Below are 26,776 nucleotides of genomic sequence, written 5' to 3' on the forward strand. Positions count from 1 at the left end.
ACTTTAAGTATAGACAGCCTATCTAATATCTTTTAATTTTAAATTCTTCTATTGTCAGAATTACCTTCTCTTTCACCAATGCTGAAGTAGCATCTACTTCCTTGATAAAGACAAATGCAAAGTATTCATTTAATACCTCAGCTATTTCCCCTGCCTGCATGCGTAAATCACCTTTGTCACCCCTAAGCAGCCCTACTCTTCATTTTACCACCCTTTTTCTATTTGTATGCCTATAGAAGACTTGGGGATTCCTTTTTATGTTAGCTGCCAGTCTCTTTTCATACTCCCTCTTTGCTTCTTTTATTTGCTTTTTCATTTCCCCTCTGAACCTTCTATATTCAGCCTGGTACTTGCATTATCCACCCGACATCTGTCATAAGCATCCTTTTCCTTCTCCATCTTAATCTCTATCCATTTTGTCATTCAGCGAGCTCTGGATTTGTTTACTCTACCTTTCTCTTCTGAGGGAATATACTTTGACTGTGCCCGAACTCTCTCTTCTTTGAAGGAGCCCATTATTCAGTTACTGTTTTTCCTGCCAATCTTTGATTCCAATTTATTCAGGCTAGATCCATTCTTACCCCATTGAAGTTGGTTTTCCCTCAATTAATTATTCGTACTCTAGATTGTTCTTTGTCCTTTACCATAGCCAACATATACCTTATTATATATGATCACTGCCCCCTAAATGTTCTCCTGATATTTGATCCACTTGGCCCACCTCATTTCAAAGAACCCAGTCCAGCAATGCTTCTCCTCTCATTGGACTGTAAACATACTGCTGTAGAAATTTTTCATGAACACTTTCTAGGAGCTCTTGCCCCTCTCTGCCCTTTACACCACTACCATCCCAGTCTCTATTCAGATAATTTAAGTCCTCCATTATAACTACTTTATAATTCTTGCACCTCACTGCAATTTCCTTGTAAGTTTGTTCCTCTACATCCTTTCCACTGGTTGGTGGCCTATTGACCACACTGAACAAGAAGCTCTTTTTCACTCCACAGCTGCTGCCAGACCTGCTGAGTATTTCTAGCATTTTCTATTTTTATTTCAGATTTCCAGCATTCACAGTATTTTGCTTTTGTTTTCTTGAAGGTATAACAGGGGACAAAAAGCATTTGAGCTGTTCAAACAGGTGGTAGTGAATCCCAAGCCCGTCCTCATCTAAAATTGATGTGGGTGCATTTCCAACAGGCATCACAGGATAGCTTCTCTGTGAAAGCAGTTAGGTAGCTTATTACTTTGCTAATCCGCGGGTGCTAATGCCAAATTTATTAACCAACTATGCTACCCTGCCTGCGATTTTTTAACTAAGCAGAGAGCAAGGATTGAAACTGGAACCTTCCTAGCCTGTACTGTTCAATGGTACCTTATGGTATTTGTCAATAAGCTGTTAGGAAAGTTCCAGGTTTGTACCTTCAACTGAGAATTAAAGTTGTTACGATGGCTGTCCTTTTGTTGTAATACTCAACTGACCAATTAGTACATAGGAAATAGAAGCAGGAGTAGGCCATTCGGCCTCTGGAGCCTGCTCAGAAAATAGTAATTTTCCTATCTGTATGATGTCAGAACTGTTTATATTGCAAAGTGTTGGCCCTTTTCCCTTGCACTTTATGTTACAAAAGAGTGCAAATGAATGGAGTTAGTTCAAATTAATGCTACTGTTAGTGAAGTAGAAAAGTTTGCAAGGAAACATTGGGTATTTTGTGATCTAACAATTAGTCTTGTTTTTTTTTCAATAGAACATTATAGATGAACATTTATAATCTTTTAGGAAGCAGCGTTTCTTTTAAAAAGCAGGTAATAATACCAATAATTTTCAGATATAAAGTTTATAGTCTAGACCAAATAAAAGTCGATCAGGCAATTTTCCTTGCATAGAAAATCTTGAACAAAATTAAACGTTTTGCACATTTTGTTGTTTTCACACTTTGTTTAAAAGTTGACCATGCTCACTGTATTCTAAGATTACCATAACATTGCATATTACATGAGCATTAAAGCAAATCATATGTACAACAGTGGATGTATTATATATCAAGCTAAAAACATGAGCATCTTATGTTTCCCATTACATTGGCCACAGTTTATTGCAAATAGCCCATCAAAAGGAATAACATTTTTGAAACACTATTTACCACAGACTCCAGTTATATCACATTCATTTTCCCTTCTAAATCCAAATACAAAAGAATTTAAGGATTATTAGTATATTTATATACAAATGTTTGCAATGTTCATACATAAAAATTGTTTAGCTTAATGGATTTTCATTGAAAAAAACTAGAGGCACAATAATAAAGATAAAGGCACATATTTAAAAAAAAATTAACTTCGATAAAATAAATCTGAACCAATGTTGACACGTGAACTGTAACTTCTGCACTTTTTGCAATAGGGTAGTTAAAGGATTTTTAATCTGTAGGTGAAATAATAAACTGACCTGAAACTCTGTCAGATACAAAAACATTTCCAGTTTTGCTCAACCAGATGACCTGGTGAAATACCAGATGACATTTATTTAATTTCTGAAGTAACACAAGTACAGTTAAAAAAGAGAGATAAATCCAGGCACCCCTAGTTCAATAAAAAAACTGGAATACCACCCACAAGCTACAAAAAAAGGCTGCTACCATTCGGTCAACAAAAATATCTACTATGTGAAACTGTACACCAGCACCAACATTCTCAGCTTTCACAAAATATCAATACATTCTCAACTATGGACAGTTGTTTTAGTGCATGTATACCAACATGAAGCCCACAGTAAGGGAATGCACTGAGTGGACAAATGAAATGGCACTGGGTCCCAAATAAATGGTAGCTAATTTTACAGGGATTAGTGATAATTCCATTGTACAGGTGATTATTAATTGCACTGTAAATAAAAGCAACTTAGTATTCTTCACCTTATAATGAATAGAGCAGATTGTTCCTAACTCACTACTTCCCTGTACTGCTTGTGACATTGTGAGCCTTTTCACATTTGTGAAAGATTTTTTGCAACTGTCATTGATATAATATCTTGGCTTTATTCTATCCACATATGCATAACAACTTAAAACTTAATAGCCCACGAGTTGACAATTTGATGTACGGTAACAATCCATATTCACAAATAACTTAACAGTCTGCAGCAATGTTCCAGAATTAATTTGAAGACTACCAAGAGCTGTGTGCCCATAGAACATTAGGTCCAGGTGGTTTTTCATTCCACAAATCCCAACAATGCTTGTTTGTTAAGGGCTACTCACCACTTATGTAACAACTGCTATAACTCACCATCATTAGTGAAATATCTTCCATTTACACCATAACCGAAACCTAACATTTCAGTTTGAATTTTTTTTTAATGATGTCTATGGTACCACCCTTCAGAAAAATACCTGCTTTTATGACACAAGAATACAACATAGAATCAGAAAGGCTGTAAAACAGTTCATATTAACCGATACAAATTTCTGCAACTTGTAGATTTGTCATTGATTTTTAACATTTTTGTTGCAAGACCTAATCTTACAATCAGCAAAACTTTGTAATTTGTAAAACTATATCTGTTTACAGAATAGTACAGAAGCACAGTGAAGGCAAATGGTTAATGCTGGTTCTTCTATCGTATATATTTATATGTGTTTGATATACATTATACATTTTTACATATTTCAGCATAACTACTGATCACTTGTTGGACTTCATTAAAGTCTAAATAAAATCATGTATTCAAAGATATTTACTTTATATTTCCTGAATATTGCAGGTTTCAAAAAAAATTAAACAGTGTTGAAAATCACATCAGTGCTAATTTAACGTAATAAAAATACAACTTAATCTCCCCCAAAATGACTTTTTTCTAAAAGAAAGTGCATGTTTACATTGCGTAGTATGGATTTTCCTCACAACTCAATTACCAAAAAAAGGCAAAGGCAGAATTTAGATTTTAAAATTTTCGTATCCTTGAAAATACTCTTATTGTCCATCTTTTACTTCTGAATGCCGTACTGTTTGGAACTGGAAGGCAAGTATAAATGTACCATCAAAATAAACGCCTGGTAGTGAACTTGTCCTTCACCGAAACAAAATTTACTGATGGAACTGTCAGCAGTCTGCCATGTACCGGCCTGTTAAAGAGAGAAAAAACAATCACTTTCTTCAAGTACACTCCATTTACACTATATACATGAATGCTCGAGATCTAACAAAATAAAAACCACCAATGACATATTGTAGATAATATTATGTGCAGCATTTAGGATGGCATTGCTGTCAAGCAGTTTACTAATCTGCAATTATTATAGACCAAATGATAGCAATGCTGAAACTACAAACCTCTCCAAAAGAATCAGGTTTTATTTAGAAAAAATAGAAAGAACTGAATGCATTTTTCCTGTACAACTGTTACTTTTTAAAATTCTTATCATCAGAAATTAGACTGCATTATTGTGACAGACAAGTCATATACTGATGACAAACTAAATTAAATCCTGGTTAAGATATTGTTTGAGAGACTGAATTCAACGTAGTTGAAACTGATAGTAGGACCAAGAAATAGATAATTAAGCCAAAAATGTCAACATCTTGAAAATCAAGCACAACCATAGGGGGCTGCAATACTGCCTCATCTGTAAAATTTAATAAGTCATCAATGACGTCACTATGAACGGATTTGAGGCCAAAACCAACAGATAGCTGATGTAATGCTCCTTAAACATTTTAAATTCACCTGCTGCCCCCCAAACCTCAAAACCATACGCTTACTAAAATGTAGTGTTCATATTTGCCAATTATACAATGCAAAACAGGGCATAAGAATAAAAGGTGCAGAAGTAAGCCATACAGCCCCTTGAGCCTCTTCTGCCATTCAATAAGAAGCTCCTTCCCCATTCAATAAGATTACGGCTGAAATTCTACATCAAGTCCACGTTCTCACCCTATCCCCATTTCCTTCGATAACCTTAGAGCCTGGAAATGTATCGACCTTGGTCTAAAATATACTCGAGAACTGAGTATCTACAGTCCTCTGGGGTGCATTCCAAACATTCACAACCCTGAGTGGAAATATTTCCTCATCTCTGTCCTAAATGGTGACCCTAATCCTGAGATTGTGACCCTCTCGCCAGGAGAAACAACCTCTCAGCATCTAAAAACTGAACTGAAATTTGCCAACTTCTATTTCCTGGATTACTAGTCTAGTAACAAAACCACTACAACACTGTGTCTGTCTCTTAAAAAATTCTTTTTACAGCATCCAATAAGCCTCTCCACAATTGTGTCTTAGAAATGCAAAAAAAAATCTGCAATTGTTACCTGCAGCAAATCTCTTCTTTATTAAGGAAAGTCTATAACCAGTGCCTACAAGCTCCACATCTGCTCCTGACAGTGTGGATCCTTCACTAAGAAAGTGGACTGCAAGAGTTGATGGTTTGGTTGGACCTTCTGACAGGTCAAATTTTGCTCTGAGGGATCCAGAACCTGAAAGAAAAGGGGCATTCAATGTGCAGTAATGCATACAAGTACATTACGTTCTTTAAAAAAAACTCACTTTCTTTACACTGTCTGTATATTTTTTTCTAATAAGAGCTAATCGGTGGATATTAATTAGATGTTGTGTGATTTAATATTGTCTGGAAAAATCATTCTAGTATTGTGGTAATTATCTGTCATCAGATAGCATTCACTCCTAGCATTTGATATTTAAATCTTACACAGATCTCCATATTTATGTTGAACAAGAAAGTTGCCTATATTACTTATGATACAAATACTACCTATTGTATAAGACAAACTGTTGGCTTCTTCCATGCATTCACTCATTACTTCTAATATTCTTGTAAATTCTACTGCTGTATTTAGTCATGAGTGGTCACTGGACCACCATATACTAAACCTACTCCCACCTCAACAGTGGTATTGCAGTACAGACTGGCAGTAATATGAATTCATGTTTATTAGCACCATACAATATATTTTGTGCAAGCATTGCTAGGGCATTAGTGTTCAAGAAACAGCAACTCAAACAGAAGCAAAATACGTCAAAGTCTGAAATAAAAAACAGAAAATGCTAGAAATATTCAGCAGGTCAGTGGGAACAATGTTAATGATTCAAATCAAGGATCTTTTAGAACTGACAAATGGACCTGTCTTTAAGATTATGAAAGGATAATAAAGTAGACATAAGGAAAAGGTTTTCATTTAACATTGCAGGCAAGATCAGAACTAAGAACCATAATATAAGATAGTCACTAATAAATCCAACAGGGAATTCAGGAGAAACAGTTTGCCCAAACAGCGATTAGAATGTGGATAAAAACAAAAAACTGCGGATGCTGGAATTCTTAATTAGCACATTCGTTTAGATAATATCACCACCTTCAACACCTCTTTGTTCCTTTGTCTGTGACATCTTTTGATTATCTGCTCCTATCACTGCTTGCTTGTCCCTACAACCACCAGCACCCCCAACTTCTCTCCCCCCACCCCCCCCAACTTAAACCAGCTTATATTTCACCCCTCTCCTAATATTACTCAGTTCTGTTGAAGGGTCATGAGGACTCGAAACGTCAACTCTTTTCTTCTCCGCCGATGCTGCCAGACCTGCTGAGTTTTTCCAGGTAATTCTGTTTTTGTATTAGAATGTGGAACCAGCCATCACAAGTAGCAGTAGAGGCAAATGGCATAGATGCATTCAAGGAGAAGCTAGACACATATATGATAGAGAAAGAATTGTTACGGGGCAGGAGGCCATTTGGCCCATCATGTCTACACTGGCTCTCTGAATGAGGAACTCACCTAGTTCCATTCTCCCCGTAACCCTGTACATTCATTCTTTTCAGATAATTGTCTAATTCCCTTTTGAATGCTTCCATTGAACCTGACAAGGTATGTTGATGGGGTTAGATGAAGAAGGGTAGGAGCAGGCTCGTGTGGAGCATTAACATTGACGGTTTCTGTGCTTTAAATACTTTGTAAGGCACCTTTATCTCCATACTACCTTCATTATGTAAAAACTGCAAAGTGGTGAAAAGAATGTTGTTGAAACTGTACGAGGCATTGGTGAGACCGCACCTGGAGTACTGTGCAGTTTTGGTCCCCTTACTTGAGGAAGGATGTAGTTGCACTGGAGGCAGTTCAGAGAAGGTTCATTAGATTGATTCCAGAGATGCGGGGCTTGTCTTATTTGGAGAGATTGAGCAGTTTAGGCCTATACTCGCTAGAGTTTAGAAGGATGAGAGGAGATCTAATTGAGGTATATAAAATGCTAAAGGGGATAGACAAAGATGACATGGAGCGGATGATTCCCCTTGTCGGGCATTCTAGAACGAGAGGTCATTGTTTTAGGCTAAGGGGTGGGTAGATTTAAATCAGAGATGAGGAGGAATTACTTTTCTCAAAGGGTCGTGAATCTGTGGAATTCATTACCTTAGAGTGCAGTGGATGCTGGAATGCTGAATAAGTTTAAGGAGGAGATAAACAGATTTTTAATTAGTAACGGGTTGAAAGGTTATGGGGAGAGGACGGGAAATTGGAGTTGAGACCGAAATGAAATCAGCCATGATCGTAATGAATGGTGGGGCAGGCTCGAGGGGCTGAACTGCCTACTCCTGCTCCTAGTTCTTACGTTTTTATACTGTTATAGATGAGACAGCCTCTTACACAAGCTTACAGCTTCCGTCTCTACCTCTCTTGATATCGTCCAAAGGGTTCATTGAGACATCTGTCACTGTTTCCTTTTGAGCAGAAACTCCAACTGCCCCATTCTGCTCTCTTGCTGACCTTCCTGCCCAGTATTCCTGTTGGGGGCTAATCTTGCCATCCTCATTCCTGTAGAACTCAACAGTGCTGACCCTGTGGACTCTTCAAGTGGATTAGCTATCACTGTGTCTCTCTGCATCTCCCTCCAGAATGTCTATTCGCATGTGAACAAGGCCCTCATCATCCACGAACTTATTGTGGATGATTGCGATGACATTCTAATGTTGACTGAAACCTGGTTGAGGGGTAATGACACCTTCCCACTAAATGAAGTGCCCTTGCTTGGCTGTATCTTTCACCACTTGACCTGCCCAAAACCATCATGTTGGCAATGTGCCTCTCATCACTAAACTGCACCTTGGTTTGTCCCCCTACTCCAGTGGCATTTTCTTCTCTTTTGATCATCTCACCTTGTTCCACCCCTCTCGCCTCATTTAAGATCCTCGTTCTCTACCACCCATCCAAGTGCCATAAAGATTTTCTCACAGAAATATCTTCAATACTTTCCTCCTTCAGCCTTTGCACCAAGCCTTATCATCTTCAATGATTTTAACCTGCTGAGTTCACTGCCCTCCTATCCTCCTTTAATCTCTCCCTCCATATAAATTTCCCAACCCACCTGACCTTGCCATTTCATATGCCCTTGTTTTTCCCATCATGTCAATCACAGGTGAGGCATTTGATCATTTCCTTGTATTGGTCTCCACCCACATACCCTTTCCCCCTTCAATTCTATTTCCTACTGTGTCTGTCCTTGGGAAAAGCTCCCTTGTAATTCACTTAAAACTGCGCTTTCAAAATCCCGACTGTCTAGCCTTTGGCCCTCCATTTATTTTTCTTTATTATTCATTCATGGGATGGGGCCAAGCCAGCATTTATTGCCCATCCCTAATTGCTCTTGAGAACCGAGTGGCTTGCTAGAAGGCATTTTAAGAGTCAACCACATTGCTGTGGGTCTGGAGTTATATGTAGGCCAGACAGGGTAAGAACTGCAGATTTCCTTCCCTAAAGGACATTAGTGAACAAGATGGGTTTTTACAACAATCGACAATGATTTCATGGTCATCATTAGACTTTTCATTCCAAATTTTTTATTGAATTCAAATTTCGCCATCTGCCATGGTGGGCAATGAAAGAAGTTTTATGTGAATCATGGTGATAATTCATGGGCCAGGAATTTTCAGTCGACGTGTGGAGGAGGGCCCGACAAGCCGGCGCGTAAAATGACATGTGATGAAGTTGGGCGTGCATCCCGACATCATTGCGCTGTCTCACAATGTTTCGTTCGGCCGGCGGGCGCGTGCCAGAGCTGGCTGCATGCCCGCCAATAATTAATAGGCCTATTATGGCCATTAACGAAGTAACTAATTTCAAGTTTACGCTGCCCGTCCAACCTTATGGTTGGCGGGCAGGCAAAAAGGCCAAGCGGCCTTTACATTTTTTTAGGTAACCTCATCCACGAGTGGGATGAGGTTTCCCAAAGCTTTTACAAATTAAATAAAAAGTTTTTCTGAAAAATAAAAACATGTCCCATCTCATGTGACACAGTCACATGAGGAGACATGTTTCATTAAATTTTTATGACATTCATTTATTTTTTTCAAAAGCGCTTCCATTTCCCTGAGGCAGCTCTGTGCCTCAGGGAGACTGAAGCACTCTTTCGTGTGCACGTGCAAAAGAACACTGGACCCGACTCTCCCTCCACCCCCCACCAGTACAGGTAGCGCTCAGCACTACCGCTCGTGTATTACGCTTGGCGGGCCTTAATTAACCCACCCGAGTAAAATGGCGGTGCGGAGCTGATTGCAGGCAGCAGTCGGCTCCGCAAACGCCCCAGGTCGCTCCTGCCGAGCTCGCCCGATGCGGGAAAAATTCAGGCCATGATATATCTGCAGCTGCCAATCTGCTCAACCTCATACTCACCTCCACCTCTTATGCCCTAGTTCCCATTACTCTCTCTAATGTTGGTCCTCACCTCTACTCCCTTAAATCCAAGAAATGTAGATTTGAATGGATATGGGGAACAACTGGCTTAGCCGCCAGATCTGGCTGAACTATGAAAAGCACTATCGGTTCTTGTCTGCCAAAACTGCGCACTAAACCAGGATTATTCTGGAATGTAAAGACAAATCCCATCTTTTCTCTACTGGAAAATGTCTTCTTAAACTCTTCACCTCGTGTCCTCAACCCTCATCTCCATTAACAAGTGCAATCTTAAAATTCTCATCCTCATTTTCAAATCCCTGCATGAAATCACCCCTTCCCATCTCTGTTATCTCCTTCTCTAAGGTATATGCACTCCTTCAATTCTGACCTCTAAAGCATGTCCAATTTTAATCTGTCTATTATGGCAGCCTAGCCTTCAGCTGCTAAGGCTCCAAGCTCAGGGATTCCCTCCATGAACATCTCCACTTCTCTACCTTTCTTTTCTCCATTAAGACGTTCCTAAAACTTACTCCTTTGATCAATCTTTTGGTCATCTGCTCTAATTTCTCCTAATGTGCCTTGGTATCGAACTTTACTTTATACCCCTCTTGTGAAGTACCTTGGGACGTTTTACTACATTAAAGGCTCCAAATAAATAAAAGGTGTTGAAGCTGTTGTTGATGGGAAACCAACAAGGATAGCACTGGAGTAATCAAGACTAGGGCTGAAAAAGGCTCTATGACCATTCCATAGATGAGCTGAGTTATGTCTGGAGAGACTCGTCGTTAGAGATGGAACCAGATGGCTTTGTGATTGAGTGGATATGGAATTAGATGCTCAGCTCCAAGTCAAAAAGGTGCCCGTATTTCAGACAGTATAGTCTTAACGGACATTGGAGTCCGTGACAGGGTAATGGTGTTTGTGGCAGGGGTTGGAGAGTAAGCATTGGCACCATTGTGATTCACATAAAATTTCTTTCATTTTTCACAAATTAATTTCAACAAGTGAAATTTACTTCAACTCCCTGTTGGAAACAAATGAACAGACACTTTGAAATGAAAGATAGTGATTCACATATTCTACCTACCTCCATTCTCAGATTTCTCTGAAATTTCAGACAGCTTCCATAAGGCCTTCTTCTGTTCTGCATTCCTGGATCAAGGTCAGGTGAACAAGTGCAAAATAAGAATACTGTAACATTTACATACTTATATTCTAACATTAATCAACTATACAACATTTATAGAAGACTAAGTTAGTTTCCTCTTTTGCTCGTTGCCATGCACCTGAATCGTGGGGATGGATTTTACGCTCTCCCACTGGCAGGTTTGAAGGCGGAGGGGCACATAAAATCCAGCTGGTGGCCAGCCTGTCATCTACCTGCCCACCACAGCTCCCAATGCAATTTTACCAGCGGTAAAATTACGGCATCGGGCAGCCCACCATCCAATGGGCCAACTGAGGCCCTTAAGTGGGAAATTAATGCCAGGTTAGTGCAGAGTATTCCATCGCACTCCTGACTTGTGCCTGGAGATAGCAGACAGACTTTGGGGGAGCGTGGAGGTAGTTACTCGCTGCAGAATTCCCAGCCTCTGACCTGCTTCTAACCCTATATCTGTGTCAACACTTAAGACCGCCTATTTCTACCTCCGTAACATCACTCAGCACTGCCCCTGCTTCAGCTCATCTGCTGCTGAAACCCTCATCCATGCCTCTGTTACTCCTCACCAGCCTCCCACATTCTAACTTTTGTAAACTTGAGATTATCCAAAACTTTGCTGCCCATATCCTTACTTGGACTAAGTCCCATTCACCCATCATCCCTGTGCTTGCTGATCTACATTGGCTTCCGGTCAAACAATGCCTTGATTTTAAAATCCCTCCATGGCCTTACTCCTCCTGAGGGCATCCTGGCTAAGTTTGCAGATGATACAAAGATAGGTGGAGGGACAGGTAGTATTGAGGAGGCAGGGAAGCTGCAGAAGGATTTGAATAGGTTAGGAGAATGGGCAAAGAAGTGGCAGATGGAATACAACGTGGGGAAGTGTGAGGTCATGCACTTTGGTAGGAAGAATAGAGGCATAGACTATTTTCTAAATGGGGAGAGAATTCAGAAATCTGGAGTGCAAAGGGACTTGGGAGTCCTAGTCCAGGATTCTCTTAAGCTTAACTCGCAGGTCGAGTTGGTAGTTAGGAAGAGAAATGCAATGTTGGCATTTATTTCGAGAGGACTAGAATATAAAAGCAGGGATGTGCTGCTGAGGCTTTATAAGGCTCTGGTCAGACCACATTTAGAATATTGAGAGCAATTTTGGGCCCCGTATCTCAGGAAGGATGTGCTGGCCCTGGAGAGGGTCCAGAGGAGGTTCACGAGAATGATCCCAGGAATGAAAGGCTTAACATATGAGGAACGTTTGAGGACTCTGGGTCTATACTCGATGGAGTTTAGAAGGATGAGGGGGGATCTGATTGAAACTTACAGAATACTGAAAGGCCTGGATAGAGTGAACATGGGGAAGGTGTTTCCATTAGTAAGAGACACTAGGACCCGAGGGCACAGCCTCAGAGTAAGGGGAAGATCTTTTAGAACAGAGATGAGGAGAAACTTCTTTAGCCAGAGAGTGGTGAATCTATGGAGTTCAATGCCACAGAAGGCTATGAAGGCCAGGTCATTGAGTGTATTTAAGTCCGAGATAGATAGGTTCTTGATTGGTAAGGGGATCAAAGGTTACGGGGCGAAGGCGGGAGAATGGGGTTGAGAAATTTATCAGCCATGATTGAATGGCGGAGCAGACTCGATGGGCCGAATGGCTTAATTTCTGCTCCTATGTCTCATGGTCTTATGGTCTCCCTTTCTCTGTAATCTCTTCCAGCCCTTGAGATATCTGTGCTCGCGTAATTATGGCCTCTTAGGCAGCCCTGATATTAATAACTCAACTACTGATGGCCTTTCCTTCAGCTGCCCAGCCCAAAGTTCTGGGATTCCCTTCCTAAACCTTTCTGCCTCTCTTTCCTCCTTTAAGACACTTCCTAAATCTTACTGCTTTGACCAAGTTTTTGGCATTCTGCCCTAACATCACCATACATGGCTCCTTTTCAAATTTTAACTTTTTAATGTTCCTTAGAAGCAATTGGGATGTTTTAATATGTTGAAAGTGCTATACACATAAACTATCGTTGCCATCTACAAACTTCGAAACTGTGCCCTATATACTCAAACCCTGATCATTACTATATAATCAAAAGGTATACATTTATTATAATTGCATTGTTTATAGAGACAACAACTGGTAAAACGATAGACTGGTCAACTTCCTTTTGTGCTGTAAATTCCATGATTCTAATGCTTTTATCTCATCATCCATGGTGAATTGAAAGCAAAATTAACAATTTCACGTCAGAAATGCTTATGCAGGTCTGCATCACAATCACTGTACAAACTTGTGGCTCCCCTAGCTATTGCCTACGTCTCATGTCAGCATATATATAACATGAAAATTTTTTTTAATACTTATTAAGTAACCCTTCTTGACCTGGTTTCAGATCTTTAATTATCTAAGCCAGGGTTCTGTTGAATTTTATAAAGCCCATCGGAAGATGATTTTGAAAAATACCCATCAGCTAGTACAAGGCATTTGACAGAAGTACATGCTACTCAAAAGAGGCATTTTGACAAAGGAAGATGACCAATTTGTTTTGGTGTCAATGACTTGGTGAAAGTAGAAACCCATCCTAGATTAATAGAAAGCCTTGCAGCTAAACTAGCTCCTCTCTCCAAGGGCACATACAGGGTTCTTGGGAAAATCTTCTATATTGGACATGGGGAAAAAGTTCATGGAGATTAAGGAGAATATCAGAAAATCTTGAGGATATTTTGGATGGGAAGTTGTTTTCATCTTTCTTTAAGTTATGCATTCATAGGATGTGGGCTTCGCTGGCAGGGCCAGCATTTTTGCCCATCCTTAGTTGCCCTTGAGAAGGTGGTGGTGAGCTGCCTTCTTGAAGCGCTGCAGTCCATGTGGTGTAGGTACACCCACAGTGCTGTTAGGGAGTTCCAGGATTTTGATCCAGCGACAATGAAGGGTCACTTTCCAAGTCAGAATGGTGAGTGACTTGGAGGGGAACTTCCAGGTGGTGGTATTCCCATCTTTCTGCTGCCCTTGTCCTTCTAGATGGTAGTGGTCACGGGTTTGGAAAGCGCTGTCTAAGGAGCCTTGGTGAATTTCTGCAGTGCATCTTGTAGATGGTACACACTGCTTCTATTGTGTGTCGGTGGTGGAGGGAGTGAATGTTTGTGGATGTGGTGCCAATCAAGCGGGCTGCGTTGTCCTGGACGGTGTCATGTTTTTTGAATGTTGTGGGAACTGCTCTTATCCAGGCAAGTGGGGAGTATTCCATCACACTCCTGACTTGTTCTTTGTAGATAATGGGCAGGCTTTGGGGAGTCAGGAGGTGAGTTACTCGTCGCATGATTCCTAGCCTCTGACCTGCTCTTGTAGCCAGAGTATTTATATGGCTAGTCCAGTTCAGTTTCTGGTCAATGGTAACCCCCAGGACGTTGATAGTGGGGGATTCAGCAATGGTAATGCCAATGAACATCAAGTTGCGTTGGTTGGATTTTCTCTTGTTGGAGATGGTCATTGCCTGACACTTGTGTGGCGCAAATGTTATTTGCCACTTGTCAGCCTAAGCCTGGATAATGTCCAGGTCTTGCTGCATTTGGACACGGACTGCTTCAGTATTTCAGGAGTCATGAATGGTGCTGAACATTGCGCAATCATCACCAAACATCCCCACTTCTGACCTTATGATGGAAGGAAGATCATTCGTGAAGCAGCTGAAGATGGTTGGGTCAAGGACACTACCCTGAGGAACTCCTGCAGTGATGTCCTGAAGCTGAGGTGACTGACCTCCAACAACCACGACCATCTTCCTTTGTGCTAGGTACGACACCAACCAGTGGAGAGTTTTCCACCTGATTCCCATTGACTCCAGTTTTGCTAAGGCTCCTTGATGCCACACTCGGTCAAATACTGCCTTGGTGTCAAGGGCAGTCACTCTCCCCTCACCTCAGGAGTTCAGCTCTTTTGTCCATGTTTGAACCAAGGCTATAATGAGGTCAGGAGCTGAGTGGTCCTGGCGGAATCCAAACTGGGTGTCAGTGAGCAGTTATTGCTGAGCAAGTGCCGCTTGATAGCACTGTTCATGACCTCGTCTATTACTTTACTGATGATCGAGAGTAGACTGATAAGGCTATAATTGGTTGGGTTGGATTTGTCCTGCTTTTTGTGTACAGGACAAACCTGGGCAATTTTCCACATAGTCGGGTAGATGCCAGTGTTGTAGCTGTAGTGGAACAGCTTGGCTAGGATGGCAGCACAAGCCTTCAGTACTATTGCCAGAATATTGTCAGGGCCCATAGCTTTTGCAGTATCCAGTGCCTTCAGCCGTTTCTTGATAGCATGTGGAGTGAATCGAATTGGCTGAAGACTGGCATCTGTGATGCTGGGGAACTCCGGAGGAGGCCGAGATGGATCATCCACTCGGCACTTCTGGCTGAAGATTGTTGCAAGTTCTTCAGCCTTATCTTTTGCACTGATGTGCTGGGCTCCCCGACCATTGGGAATGGGGATATTTGTGGAGCCTCCTCCTCCAGTGAGTTGTTTAATTGTCCACCATTACTCGCGACTGGATGTGGCAGGATTGCAGAGCTTAGATCTGATCTGCTGGTTGTGGGATCGCTTAGCTCTATCTATCACTTGCTACCTATGCTATTTGGCATGCAGGTAGTCCTGTCTTTGTTCTTGCTGACATGATTATGTTGCCTCGTTGGTTAACAATGGGGTTTTTTTTAGTTCATTCATAGGATGTGGGCATCGCTAGCTAGGCCAGTATTTATTGCCCATCCCTAATTGCCCTTGAGAAGGTGGTGGTGAGCTGCCTTCTTGAACCGCTGCAGTCCATGTGGTGTAAGTACACCACAGTGCTGTTAGGTGGGTGGGTTGGGGGGCGGGGGGGGAGTTCCAGGATTTTGACCCGGCAACAGTGAAGGAACGGCGATATATTTCCAAGTCAGGATGGTGTGTGGCTTGGAGGGGAACTTCCAGGTGGTGGTGTTCCCATTTGTCTGCTGCCCTTGTTCTTCCACATGGTAGTGGTTGTGGATTTGGAAGGTGTTGTCTAAGGAGGCTTGGTGAGTTCCTGCAGTGCATCTAGTAGATGGTACACACTGGGTGAGACGATAATTTCTGAAGAAGGACAAAGTCAAACTCAGAAGATACTTTGTCCTCAAATTCTTCTACCCAAGAGGAGGACATACTGTTTATCCTGCAACTTCAGTTTATTTCTAAAGTTACTCAAGGAGGATAGCTAATAGGTAAGCAAATATATTGCATTCAAAAAGGATGAAAGATCTATCCTCACTGCCAAGCAATCACTAGGGCTGGTTCTAAATCTAGATAAATACATTCATTGTTTGATTAGGATAATTATATGGCTAGCTAATGTGTAAAATAAAACTTGCATTTGGAGGAGAAAATAGTATACTGACTGGATGTCAGAAATGTCATGAAATGGGTGGTGGGGGAGGCAGGGTGGAAAGAAGCAAATATAATGATCCTGAGGGAAGGGGCTGTGGGTAGGTAACTATGACTCCTTCCATCCAAGGGAGACGGAATAAAAATTTGATATACAAGGCAAACAATGATATTTTCAACATTTTGTTAATACTAGATTGAGCAATGCATTTTACAGGGGAGCCTTACTGGGTCAACTAAACAAAGAACTATTTCAACTCTAATACATTTCTCCATATCAGTCACAGGCACCAGAATGTGCTTTCTTTTGCTGGTTAAGGTGAACAAAAGGTTTGGGTCTCTAAATTACCAGATAGCAGTAGGCAGTGACTGCATGTAGGTAACTCCACCATCTACTGGCATCAAAATTTGGACATTTGATAGTACAGAGGGAGAAACCATAGCTTCTGGGTTGTATTTGTAGTCCACTCGAATATCTGTAGTGGTAAGACTGCACTTCCAGTAGGTAGCTAAGTTTAGTGGCGTTGACTGAATACCATTGGAGGATACCTGAGAGACAGAGAGACAGGCAAACATCAGGGCACTCAAAAGTTTAATCGAGATCAATGCTTTTTTTTTAATTCATTCGATGTGGGTGTTGCTAATTGCTCCTTGTTCAATTGAGTCAACCACATTGCTGTGGACATTAGTAAACCAGGTTTTTGACAACAATCGTTTCATGGTCATCATCAGACTTTTAACTCCAGATTTTTATTGAATTCAAATTCCATCATCTGGTGTGGTGGGATTTGAACCAAGGTCCCCAGCATTACCCTGGGTCTCTGGATTACCAGTCCAGTGACAATACCACTATGCCACCACCTCCCCTTATGCAGACTTGCTGTTTGAAGAACTATACAGAACAAATGAAGCAATTATCAGGCAAAACACTACATATTGTACAACACAGACTTAATTTTTCACAAATATGAATGAACAAACTTTGTTCTTTTTTATCATTTATTTGGCTGCAGATATTGATGATATTTTCTATTTACCAATTGAGAGAGAATCCATATTTTTGGATTTTTATCAGCACATTTTTGGTGTGGAGCCATTGTGTATTGGCACCTGTTGGGGTTGCCAATTGTGATTAAGTGTATTTCTGAAGGTTTCATCACATGGCTTGCCCCCACAGTCTAGCCATTAGTCGGCCAACACATCATCCTTGGGACGCACTGCCTTCCTGTGCCAATTGGAAAGCAAAAAGATGCATTACCTAACTGGATGATGCTCGGCTGTTAGCCAAACAGTCTTTCCCCCCAATTTTCAACATTTTTATTTGGTAAAGAGAAATGTTCAAAGAAAATGACAAACAAACAATATTTTTAATGTCCCTATGATTATTCTCTGGAGTTGCACACAGCATTGTCCTGGAGATTTCATCTTCAATTCCTGGAGACTCCAGGCCTATCCTGGAGACTCCAGGCCTACCCTGGAGACTCCAGGCCTACCCTGGAGACTCCAGGCCTATCCTGGAGGGTTAGCAACCATAACAACACCTGTGGGAGTGACATTTGGTTGACTGGATGTTGTAACATCTAAGGTAAAGAGTGTACCAAGGGTTGATACATTCGACCCTGCCTCAGGTCAGAAGTTGACCCTGTTGTAAGATTTAACAGGACACCAGATTAGTCCAGAGTGGAGGAGAAGGCAGCAGAAGCTTTGTGCTGCTGGGAGATTGGGGCTTGACCAGTTTGCCTATCAATTCATGTTTACCTCATGTTAATTCTGGATGTTAAAGTGTGAGATAGGAAGTGTTGACTTACTGACTTTTGTATTTAAAACAGTGGAATCTTGGGGCTTTATCTCATAGTATGTAACTAAGATTTCAAATTTCGTCTACTTTAAAAGTTAGTGGTCCCAAATCAGATCCTAACAAAATTGGGGGTCTGGTCTGGGATCGTAACACAATTTATTCCTGAAATAAACATATTCACAGCTCCAAAAATATAGTACAACTTTTTTTTCCAGAATTCACTTTTTTTTAAAACTAGGACTCAAAATATATTGAAAGAATACATTATGGCTATTTTTTCCCTTTGTTAGTTTGTGAATGACTAGTGTTGAATTGAAGCGGAAGTACTATTTTAAAATTTATCAACTAATGCATTTACATAAACAATGTAGCATGAATGAACGGCACCATGGAGTGCTGGTTTGCAAGTTTGATTCCCACTCCATTATGATCTTATTTTAAGCTGTGCTATTGTGGAGAAGTGTCCAGTAGACAGAAGTTCCTTCCAACAATAAGTGTTGCAAAAGAGAATGGAAAATCGTCTAACACAGTTGCCAGCTGGCTTCTAGAAACTGGTTACCCCAACTGCAAAGCATGCATGTGGGTGAGACACCTATGGCGGGGCTGTGATGCCATCCATTATCAAATATGTCGATGATGCCCACAATCTAAGCTCGCACATGAAGAATGGCTGCTTGGGAGAGATACTAGAGCAGTGCTGTACAATAGAAATCACTAATTAGCCACAAGTGTGGTTATAACAACATTATTTTAGTCACTTGCATAGCATTAGTAGAAAACAGTGCACTTAGTCATATAGACCTGGTAAGTGTAGTTCTTTTGTGTATATTAATTTAACATCCACCTCCATTTTGTAACCAAGGATTAGTAACCAATGGTCAAAAGGCACTTGAATACTCTGCTTTTCATCTCACCAACAATGCACACAAATGTTAAAAGTACACAAGCATACGCTGTGGAAATATGAGTCACTGACATCACATGAATATGTGATTATGCATTTATTTACTAATCAGAAATACATTCAACCACATGTGGCTAATGTATTGTACAACAACGTCCTAGAAAGCAAACCAAGTTTTATAAAATTCAGCACAAATGTGGGCTTTAAAACAAGAGACCAGAAAATTTAAGGGAAAGAATCAAATCTTGGTAAAAACAACTTCTGCTATAGCAGCTTAGCATCCCAAAAGGCAAAAACAGCAGCAGCTTGTCCAGGGGAGTATTAAAAATATTTACATTTATATGCATTACTATTAAATTGAGATATTCAAATATTATTTTTTCTACAAAATACAAAATTAACAGAATATGAGATTCATTTGCTGTATATAGCATTTATTTCACTTTTTCATTTAATTTTGGGGGCACAGGAAGGAGGGAAGCAAAGGATATTTAGCATATTCATCATGCAGCAAATGAGCTAAATTCTTTCTACTTGAGTATTATTTATAACAACTGTCAATGCAAGATATTTGCTTTCTTTTAGCATAAAAATACTGAATTTTATGTGACATTTAAAATATTTTGAATTTTTAGCTCAGTGTGTAGTGCTCCATGACATTGATTTAGCAGTTTGCAAGAAGGTAAATTTGCTCTAACTTTGAAGTTCTACATCGTGATTAGGCCAAAATGAACAACATTCTACTGCATTCTATTCTTTGAGATCTTTAAAATACAACTATAGCTGACAATTTTAGCTTGTTCAACTACCTTACAAAATAGATCATTGGTGCGACTCAAAATATTCTGGGTTTGAAACAATCATATGATAGGTATATCAGAAATATTATACACTTGTTGAATGATGAACTGCAGTAGGTTTTTAGGAAACAGGAAACTTAAATGACTATATACAGGTTACCAAGATACCTCATTCAATCTTCTTAGAATTATGCAAAAATAAATGTAGCCCAATATTTCACTAAATAATAAAAACTGCAAATATAACCATAATGCCATTAATCTTCACTACTTCAATGCAGCCATAAGCTTTCTGTAACAGTATTATCAAAAGTGCACAAGGTAGCTCTTTTCAGAGCTGTACGTGGAAACTAAATCTGACTAGTCTCAAAGCGCACTTACAATATTGTTCACAGGGTCCTTACAACAGTGATTTTCTTCATTGTTTGCCTTACCTGATATTTCAGGATATCCACATTATAATAGGAAGAAGATGGATTCTGTTCAGCCAGTTTTTTGAGGTAGGCAGTGAGAGTTTGCATGTTCATCCAAAAGTCCTTTGTGTTTGAGTCATTCTGTGATGGATCACTGAGAGAAAAACATGAAAATATCTCAGATAAGGCTCATCATTCCAGATGCTAACATTTATTAACATTAACCATTGTGCCTACTCTCAATTCTCCTTACTGTTCTGAGTCACCATTGAGAAGAACTGCTCATCAACAGTTTCCAATAGGCAATTTACCCAGTATTGGAAAAATATTTTAAAAATTGCTCACCTCTTGATGGCTAGGAGTTTCTAAAACAAAAATGCTTTTCCTTTTGCTGAATTTGCTTTACTTACTTGTCAAAAACACAATTACCATACAAGCCAACTTAGGAACTTGCAAAAGTTGATAAACTCAAAAAATCCTGAATCCAAGCCAATGACTAGGACTACTGGTTTATGGTAAATCAATAAGTATAGTTTCCTGTTTAGTAAATGAGATTCCAGGATTTTATTAGCTGTTTTGTGAATCATATTCTGCAATTGGCTCAATTTTTCTATGAAAATTAAAACCAAATGGACAATAAAATTTGTTTTGATCATAACTTAAGCTGCAGGCATACTTATATACCAAATATTGTATATACTCATGTAAATTTTTGAGACCAATTTTTAGGCCAAAAGTCATGGGGTTGACTTTTACACAAGTTATGTTTTCTTGGAGTTGACATGCATGCTTGATTTGGGCCAAAGTGAAATTCAAAAAAGACCGTTGCAATGGAATAAAGTAAAAACCAACAACATATTTTATAACATTACAAACTACATACATTTCATCCAACATAATATGAATATATAACAAATTTACTACAACACCACATCAAAATCTTTCAAAATAATTCTGGTCACCATCTGAATCACTGAACAATTTGTCCCAATTGCCTGGTTGTGTAACATCATTGTGTGGATCTTCCGTGTCTTCACCACAATCGGTAACAACTTTGGCATTATCATTCCACAAGTAATCATCCTCAGTACTGCTGAACACATTTAATATTTCACATTTTAGAAATGAATTTTTTAAACAGTTTTGGGATCAAATTCATTCCACACATCTATGATCCATTGACAGAATGCTGCTAGTGAGGGTGTTTGCATATTTCCACTCTGTGTGAATTTTTTTTTGCCTTCAAACATCCAATTGTTCCCCATCTTTTGAATACTGTCCTTGAGAGGTTTATTTATACACATCCAAGGGCTGAACACCACTTGTAAGGCTGTCAGAAATAACTGCCATGTCAGTGTTGGTTGTTCTCACATCACTGACTGCATCGTCAATGGGATGTGATTTGAATTTGTCCCAAATGAGCAAATGTTTCTCTTTGAATAGTTCTCCTGATCTCAATTTTCACACTTCTTTGATCCAGTTTCTGCTGTCTTCATCCATTCAACCTTTCTCGTGAACATGAATGACAATGCCTTTCTGAAATTTCTAGTTGGGGAGAGTTTTTCACTTGAATGTCACCATTCGCTTTAACTTTGTGCCACTCGCCATACAAGATCGATTGTGTCTTCCCGTGGCCAGTCGTCCTTACAAGGACCATTTTTCACCAATCTTGGTAATTGTCAGGAAGATATAATAATTTCCATGATGTTATTGGAATTTATTGTAAAATAAGAGTAACAGTGGGATGTGTCTATATGTGTGTCTGTGAGACTTAATTGAATTAGAGGCAGCTAGTCTGGGTGCTTTGATGTAGAAAGAGAAGTTAGATTTAAAATGTTAAATAGGCAAACATGGGGAAGTGTTAGAATGTGAAGTATAAAGAGAACATTTGTGTTTTTAAACAAACCATAGTGGCTTGAATTCAAAGGACTGGGTATAATGTATGCCTAGCCAGCAGAAGTAGTAAGAAATAGCATGTTTATTTATTTTACCCAAAGATTACTGGTGGAATTGGTACTATGATAGGTTTTTTTTATATTAGTAGAGAGGTAAAGTTCAAAAGACATAGTGAAACAATGGGAATTTGCATTCAAAGAGGAAAATATGTATAAAGGAGAGAAGACTGTAAGAGAGGCAGTTTAAGGTCCAACAAGTGTGAAAAGACTGCAGCCTGTATGTACCAAACTGCTGTCTCCAGGGACTGAAGTTAAGAGAACTCACTTTGAATCCCACTGTTCAGGATATCGTTTACTTTGCCTGGGTCTTTTAATATTTGTGTGTCTTACTGTTGCATTAATGAAAGTGTAACTAGGAGTTAAATTAATTAGGGAATTCAGAAGTTATTACAGTAGTAATTTGTAGACATACGTATGTGCTTACAATCTTTTCTTTTATTAATATTCACTTTAGTTTTATAAAAATCTCTTAAGACTCAGTAGTCTTATTACTGAATTCAAAGCCCACATCTCGAAACAAACAAATTGAAAATTAGTTGTGACAGTTGTTTCAAGTTTCCCCCTGGGAGTTGAACAGCTCAGCATTTACTATCTGCTGTGTCATGACAAAAATGGTCTTGTTTGCCGGCATGTCAAAGTTCATCATATTTTGTCCATATTTCCAATACAGCTAATTGATATGCATTCACCTCGGTGTTGGATGATAAATCGGTGAGTTTATCAGAGTTCAGGTGGCAGACACTCTGAAATTTTTGTTTTCTGATGGAGTACTAAATTGTGCCTTTTCATGAATCATGTGCATTACCCTAGCACTGGCCTTGAATTCTGACATACCATGATTCTTCGTTTCTCTGAAGGCACAGAGTTGGGTGGCTCCATGGGTGATAATATGACCCATTTGCTGATGCTTTTTAACTCATTCTGCCACTTTTTTTCTCCAATTTAAATTGAGCTTTGTACTTGTTATTCTGTCTTGAATGCATTGTGATAGATCATGTGTTACATCTTAGTCCTGTTGATTGTCTGGGAGATTTCTGCTAGAATTGGCAGAGGAAAATCTAAATGTTCTTGTTCATGCCTTTAAATTAATGAACTGCAGTAATTACCAGTAAGTAATTAAAAATCACAACATTGTATAGCCCTTGAAAAACTAAGGTCAACTTTTATATGATGTAATTGAAAAGTTACAGTTTTTTAGGTCGAAAGTCATGGGTCGGCTTTTACATTAGATGAATTTTTACACGCCTATGTTGTAGAGAAAAATCCAAGTGCACAAAAGTGTGCTTTTGCAGTGATAATCATAGAAATTTCTGAAAGCAGGTGTAAATAGCAAAGATACAAGATTTATTTCCTGAGGTAGCCAGGGATGTTACTTAAGCAAGTTTTGATTTTTAATATTTCTTTGGTGCATTTGCAATTATCTACAATTCTGCTTTTCATGCCAAAAATAATTTATTTTGCAAAGTTCACAGATAATTTAGGTATTAATAGTTACAAATTCTGGCCACATACACAGAGAGAAGATACGTGCAGAATTCTGAGGTGACCTTGGGCACATGGGATGTTCAAATTCCAAGCTGACAAGAAACACTACCATCAGTGAGAAATGTTGATGATTAACATCTATGCTTATTATTGAAACAAGCATCTTGTAAATCATTTTTCTCAATTCGTGGAAGGTTTTAATGTGGTTAAACTTAGATGTGTTACAATTTGTAACATCATAATTTTTGCCTGCCGTACGTGTTTAGTATGTTAATCACTTAACCTGAATTCACCTCAAGCCTTCAATCTACTAATTCTTTTGAAAGAATCTGGTTCTGATAACTAGTTCAGTGCTGCACACCCCTCTTGTTAACACTGTTATTATACAACACATAATACTTCCCTTCCCTTCCTTGACCTCTCAATTTCTGGTGATAGACTGTCCACCAATATCCATTACAAGCCTACCGACTCCCACAGCTACCTCGACTACAGCTCCTCACACCCCGCTTCCTGTAAGGACTCCATCCCATTCTCTCAGTTCCTTCGCCTCCGTCGCATCTGTTCTGATGATGCTATCTTCAAAAACAGTTCCTCTGACGTCCTCCTTCTTCCTTAACCGAGGTTTTCCACCCACGGTCGTTGACAGGGCCCTCAACCGTGTCCGGCCCATCTCCCGTGCATCCGCCCTCACGCCTTCTCCTCCCTCCCAGAAACATGATAGGGTCCCCCTTGTCCTCACTTATCACCCCACAGGCCTCCGCATTCAAAGGATCATCCTCCGCCATTTCCAGCATGATGCCACCACCAAACACATCTTCCCTTCACCACCCCTGGCGGCATTCCGTAGGGATCGTTCCCTCCGGGACACCCTGGTCCACTCCTCCATCACCCCCTACTCCTCAACCCCCACCTATGGCACCTCCCCATGCCCATGCAGAAGATGCAACACCTGCCCCTTCACTTCCTCTCTCCTCACCGTCCAAGGGCCCAAACACTCCTTTCAAGTGAAGCAGCATTTCACTTGCATTTCCCCTAACTTAGTCTACTGCATTCGTTGCTCCCAATGCGGTCTCCTCTACATTGGAGAGACCAAAACGTAAACTGGGCGACCGCTTTGCAAAACACCTGCGGTCTGTCCGCAAGAAAGACCCAAACCTCCCTGTCGCTTGCCATTTTAACACTCTACCCTGCTATCTTGCCCACATGTCTGTCTTTGGCTTGCTGCATTGTTCCAGTGAAGCCCAACGCAAACTGGAGGAACAGCACCTCATCTTCCGACTAGGCACTTTACAGCCTTCCGGACTGAATATTGAATTCAACAACTTTAGATCTTGAACTCCCTCCTCCATCCCCACCCCCTTTCCGTTTCTTCCCCCTCCCTTTTGTTTTTTCCAATAATTTATATAGATTTTTCTTTTCCCACCTATTTCCATTATTTTTAAATCTATACCTGTAATGCCCTGTCGGTCTTTCCACCCCACCCCCACTAGAGCTGTACCTTGAGTGTCCTGCCATCCATTCTTAATTAGCACATTCTCTTAGATAATATCACCACCTTCAACACCTCTTTGTTCCTTTATCTGCGACATCTTTTGATTATCTGCTCCTATCACTGCTTGCTTGTCCCTACAACCAACCCCCCCCAACTTCTATCCCCCCCCACAACCTTAAACCAGCTTATATTTCATCCCTCTCCTATTTTTACTTAGTTCTGTTGAAGGGTCATGAGGACTCGAAACGTCAACTCTTTTCTTCTCCGCCGATGCTGCCAGACCTGCTGAGTTTTTCCAGGTAATTCTGTTTTTGTTTTGGATTTCCAGCATCCGCAGTAGTTTTTTGTTTTTAACATAATGCGGGGCCCAACTTTTAGTGCAAAAGACAGTGTGAATACTAGAGAATTCTGTATTTTTACGATCAGAATCAGATGACAATTTTAAAAAATATTACTGATATAACAACCCAAAAAAACACAAAATTATGGTGGAAATTAAAGATCCTACTAATTGCAAGTATGCAGAGCATTTTTAGGCAGCCTCAGGATGACCTAGACTTCAAATCCTATACTGATTTTTTCCAGAAAATTGTGAGCAGCTGACAGAGGTCTAGAAACACGGGCAAGCAGTGTGAAATGCTTCCAGGTTGGCCTATACACTCTAGGCTCTATGAATAACTACATCAGTGACAAAGGAGAGCTGTAGGAGGAAGCACAGGATCAGATTTAACAAAAAAAGTGCAGATGTCAGGAAGATATAATAATTTTCATAATGTTATTGTAATTTATTATAAAGTATGGTAATAGTGGGGTCTGTTTCTAGGGGTCTGTATGTGTGTGGGTTTTAAATGAATTACAGGCAGCTGGTTTTGGTACTTTGATGTATCAGATGGGAAACTAGGTTTGAAATGCTAAGGAGGCAAACATGGATTAAGTATTAGAATGTGAGGTGCAAAGAGAACATTTGCATTTTTAAATAAACCAGAGTAGTTTGAATTCAAAAGAGAGGGAGAAATGTTACACCTAGTCAGAAGAAATGAAGAAAGTGTGTTTATTTTTCCTAGAGTACTGTTAAAAATTAGTACTATGATAGATTTTTTATTATTAGAGGTAAAGTCCAAAGACATAGTGAAGCAATGGGAATTTGCATTCAAAGGGGAAAATATGTATAAAGGAGAGAAGGCTGTGTGCAAGGGAAGGCATTCTAAGATCTAACAAGTGTGAAAAGCCTCGGTGCCCAAACTGCTGTCTGCAAGAACTGAAGTTAAGAAAACTCGCTTTGAATTCAACTGTTTAGGGTATCGTGTTACTCTGCCTGGGTCTTTTAAAATCTGTGTGTTTTTACTGTTGCCTTAATGGAGGTGTAACTGGGAGTTAGATTAATCAGGGGAGCTAGAAGTTATTGTAATAGTGATTTGTAAACCCATGTATGTGCTTAAAATCATTTTTTCTATTTAATAAAAGTTTAATTTGGTTTTTTAAGAAATCTGTAAGACTTGGTGGACTTATTGCTACTGAATTCAAGGCATGCATCTTGAAATATACACATTGCAAAACAGATGTGGCAGCTGTTTCAAGTTTCCCTTTGGGATTTGAGCAGCTCAGCATTACCATCGGCTGTGCCATAACAGAGATAGTAGACTACATGCATTGTTGTGTATCTCAGTTTTTAGTGTACACTGTACCTTCATACCATTGCATTATGAGTGACA

General features: G+C 39.8%; 1 protein-coding gene across 3 annotated transcripts in view; it reads right to left on the reverse strand.

The window, feature by feature from the left end:
- Positions 1-1,819: 1,819 nt before the first annotated feature.
- The window catches only part of fcho2 (FCH and mu domain containing endocytic adaptor 2), a 262,256-nt gene continuing 237,299 nt past the window's right edge, over positions 1,820-26,776 (reverse strand). For all 3 annotated transcript variants that reach the window (XM_078564063.1, XM_078564079.1, XM_078564071.1), the window contains 5 exons: positions 20,151-20,283; positions 16,564-16,763; positions 10,766-10,830; positions 5,308-5,472; positions 1,820-4,121 (listed from right to left, as the gene is read on the reverse strand). In XM_078564063.1, coding sequence (XP_078420189.1) covers positions 4,099-4,121; positions 5,308-5,472; positions 10,766-10,830; positions 16,564-16,763; positions 20,151-20,283 — 586 coding nt within the window. In that variant the 3' untranslated portion in view covers positions 1,820-4,098. The remainder of the gene's footprint in view (positions 4,122-5,307; positions 5,473-10,765; positions 10,831-16,563; positions 16,764-20,150; positions 20,284-26,776) is intronic.

This window comes from Cetorhinus maximus, chromosome 2 (assembly GCF_964194155.1).
Source record: "Cetorhinus maximus chromosome 2, sCetMax3.hap1.1, whole genome shotgun sequence".
NCBI lineage: Eukaryota > Metazoa > Chordata > Chondrichthyes > Lamniformes > Cetorhinidae > Cetorhinus > Cetorhinus maximus.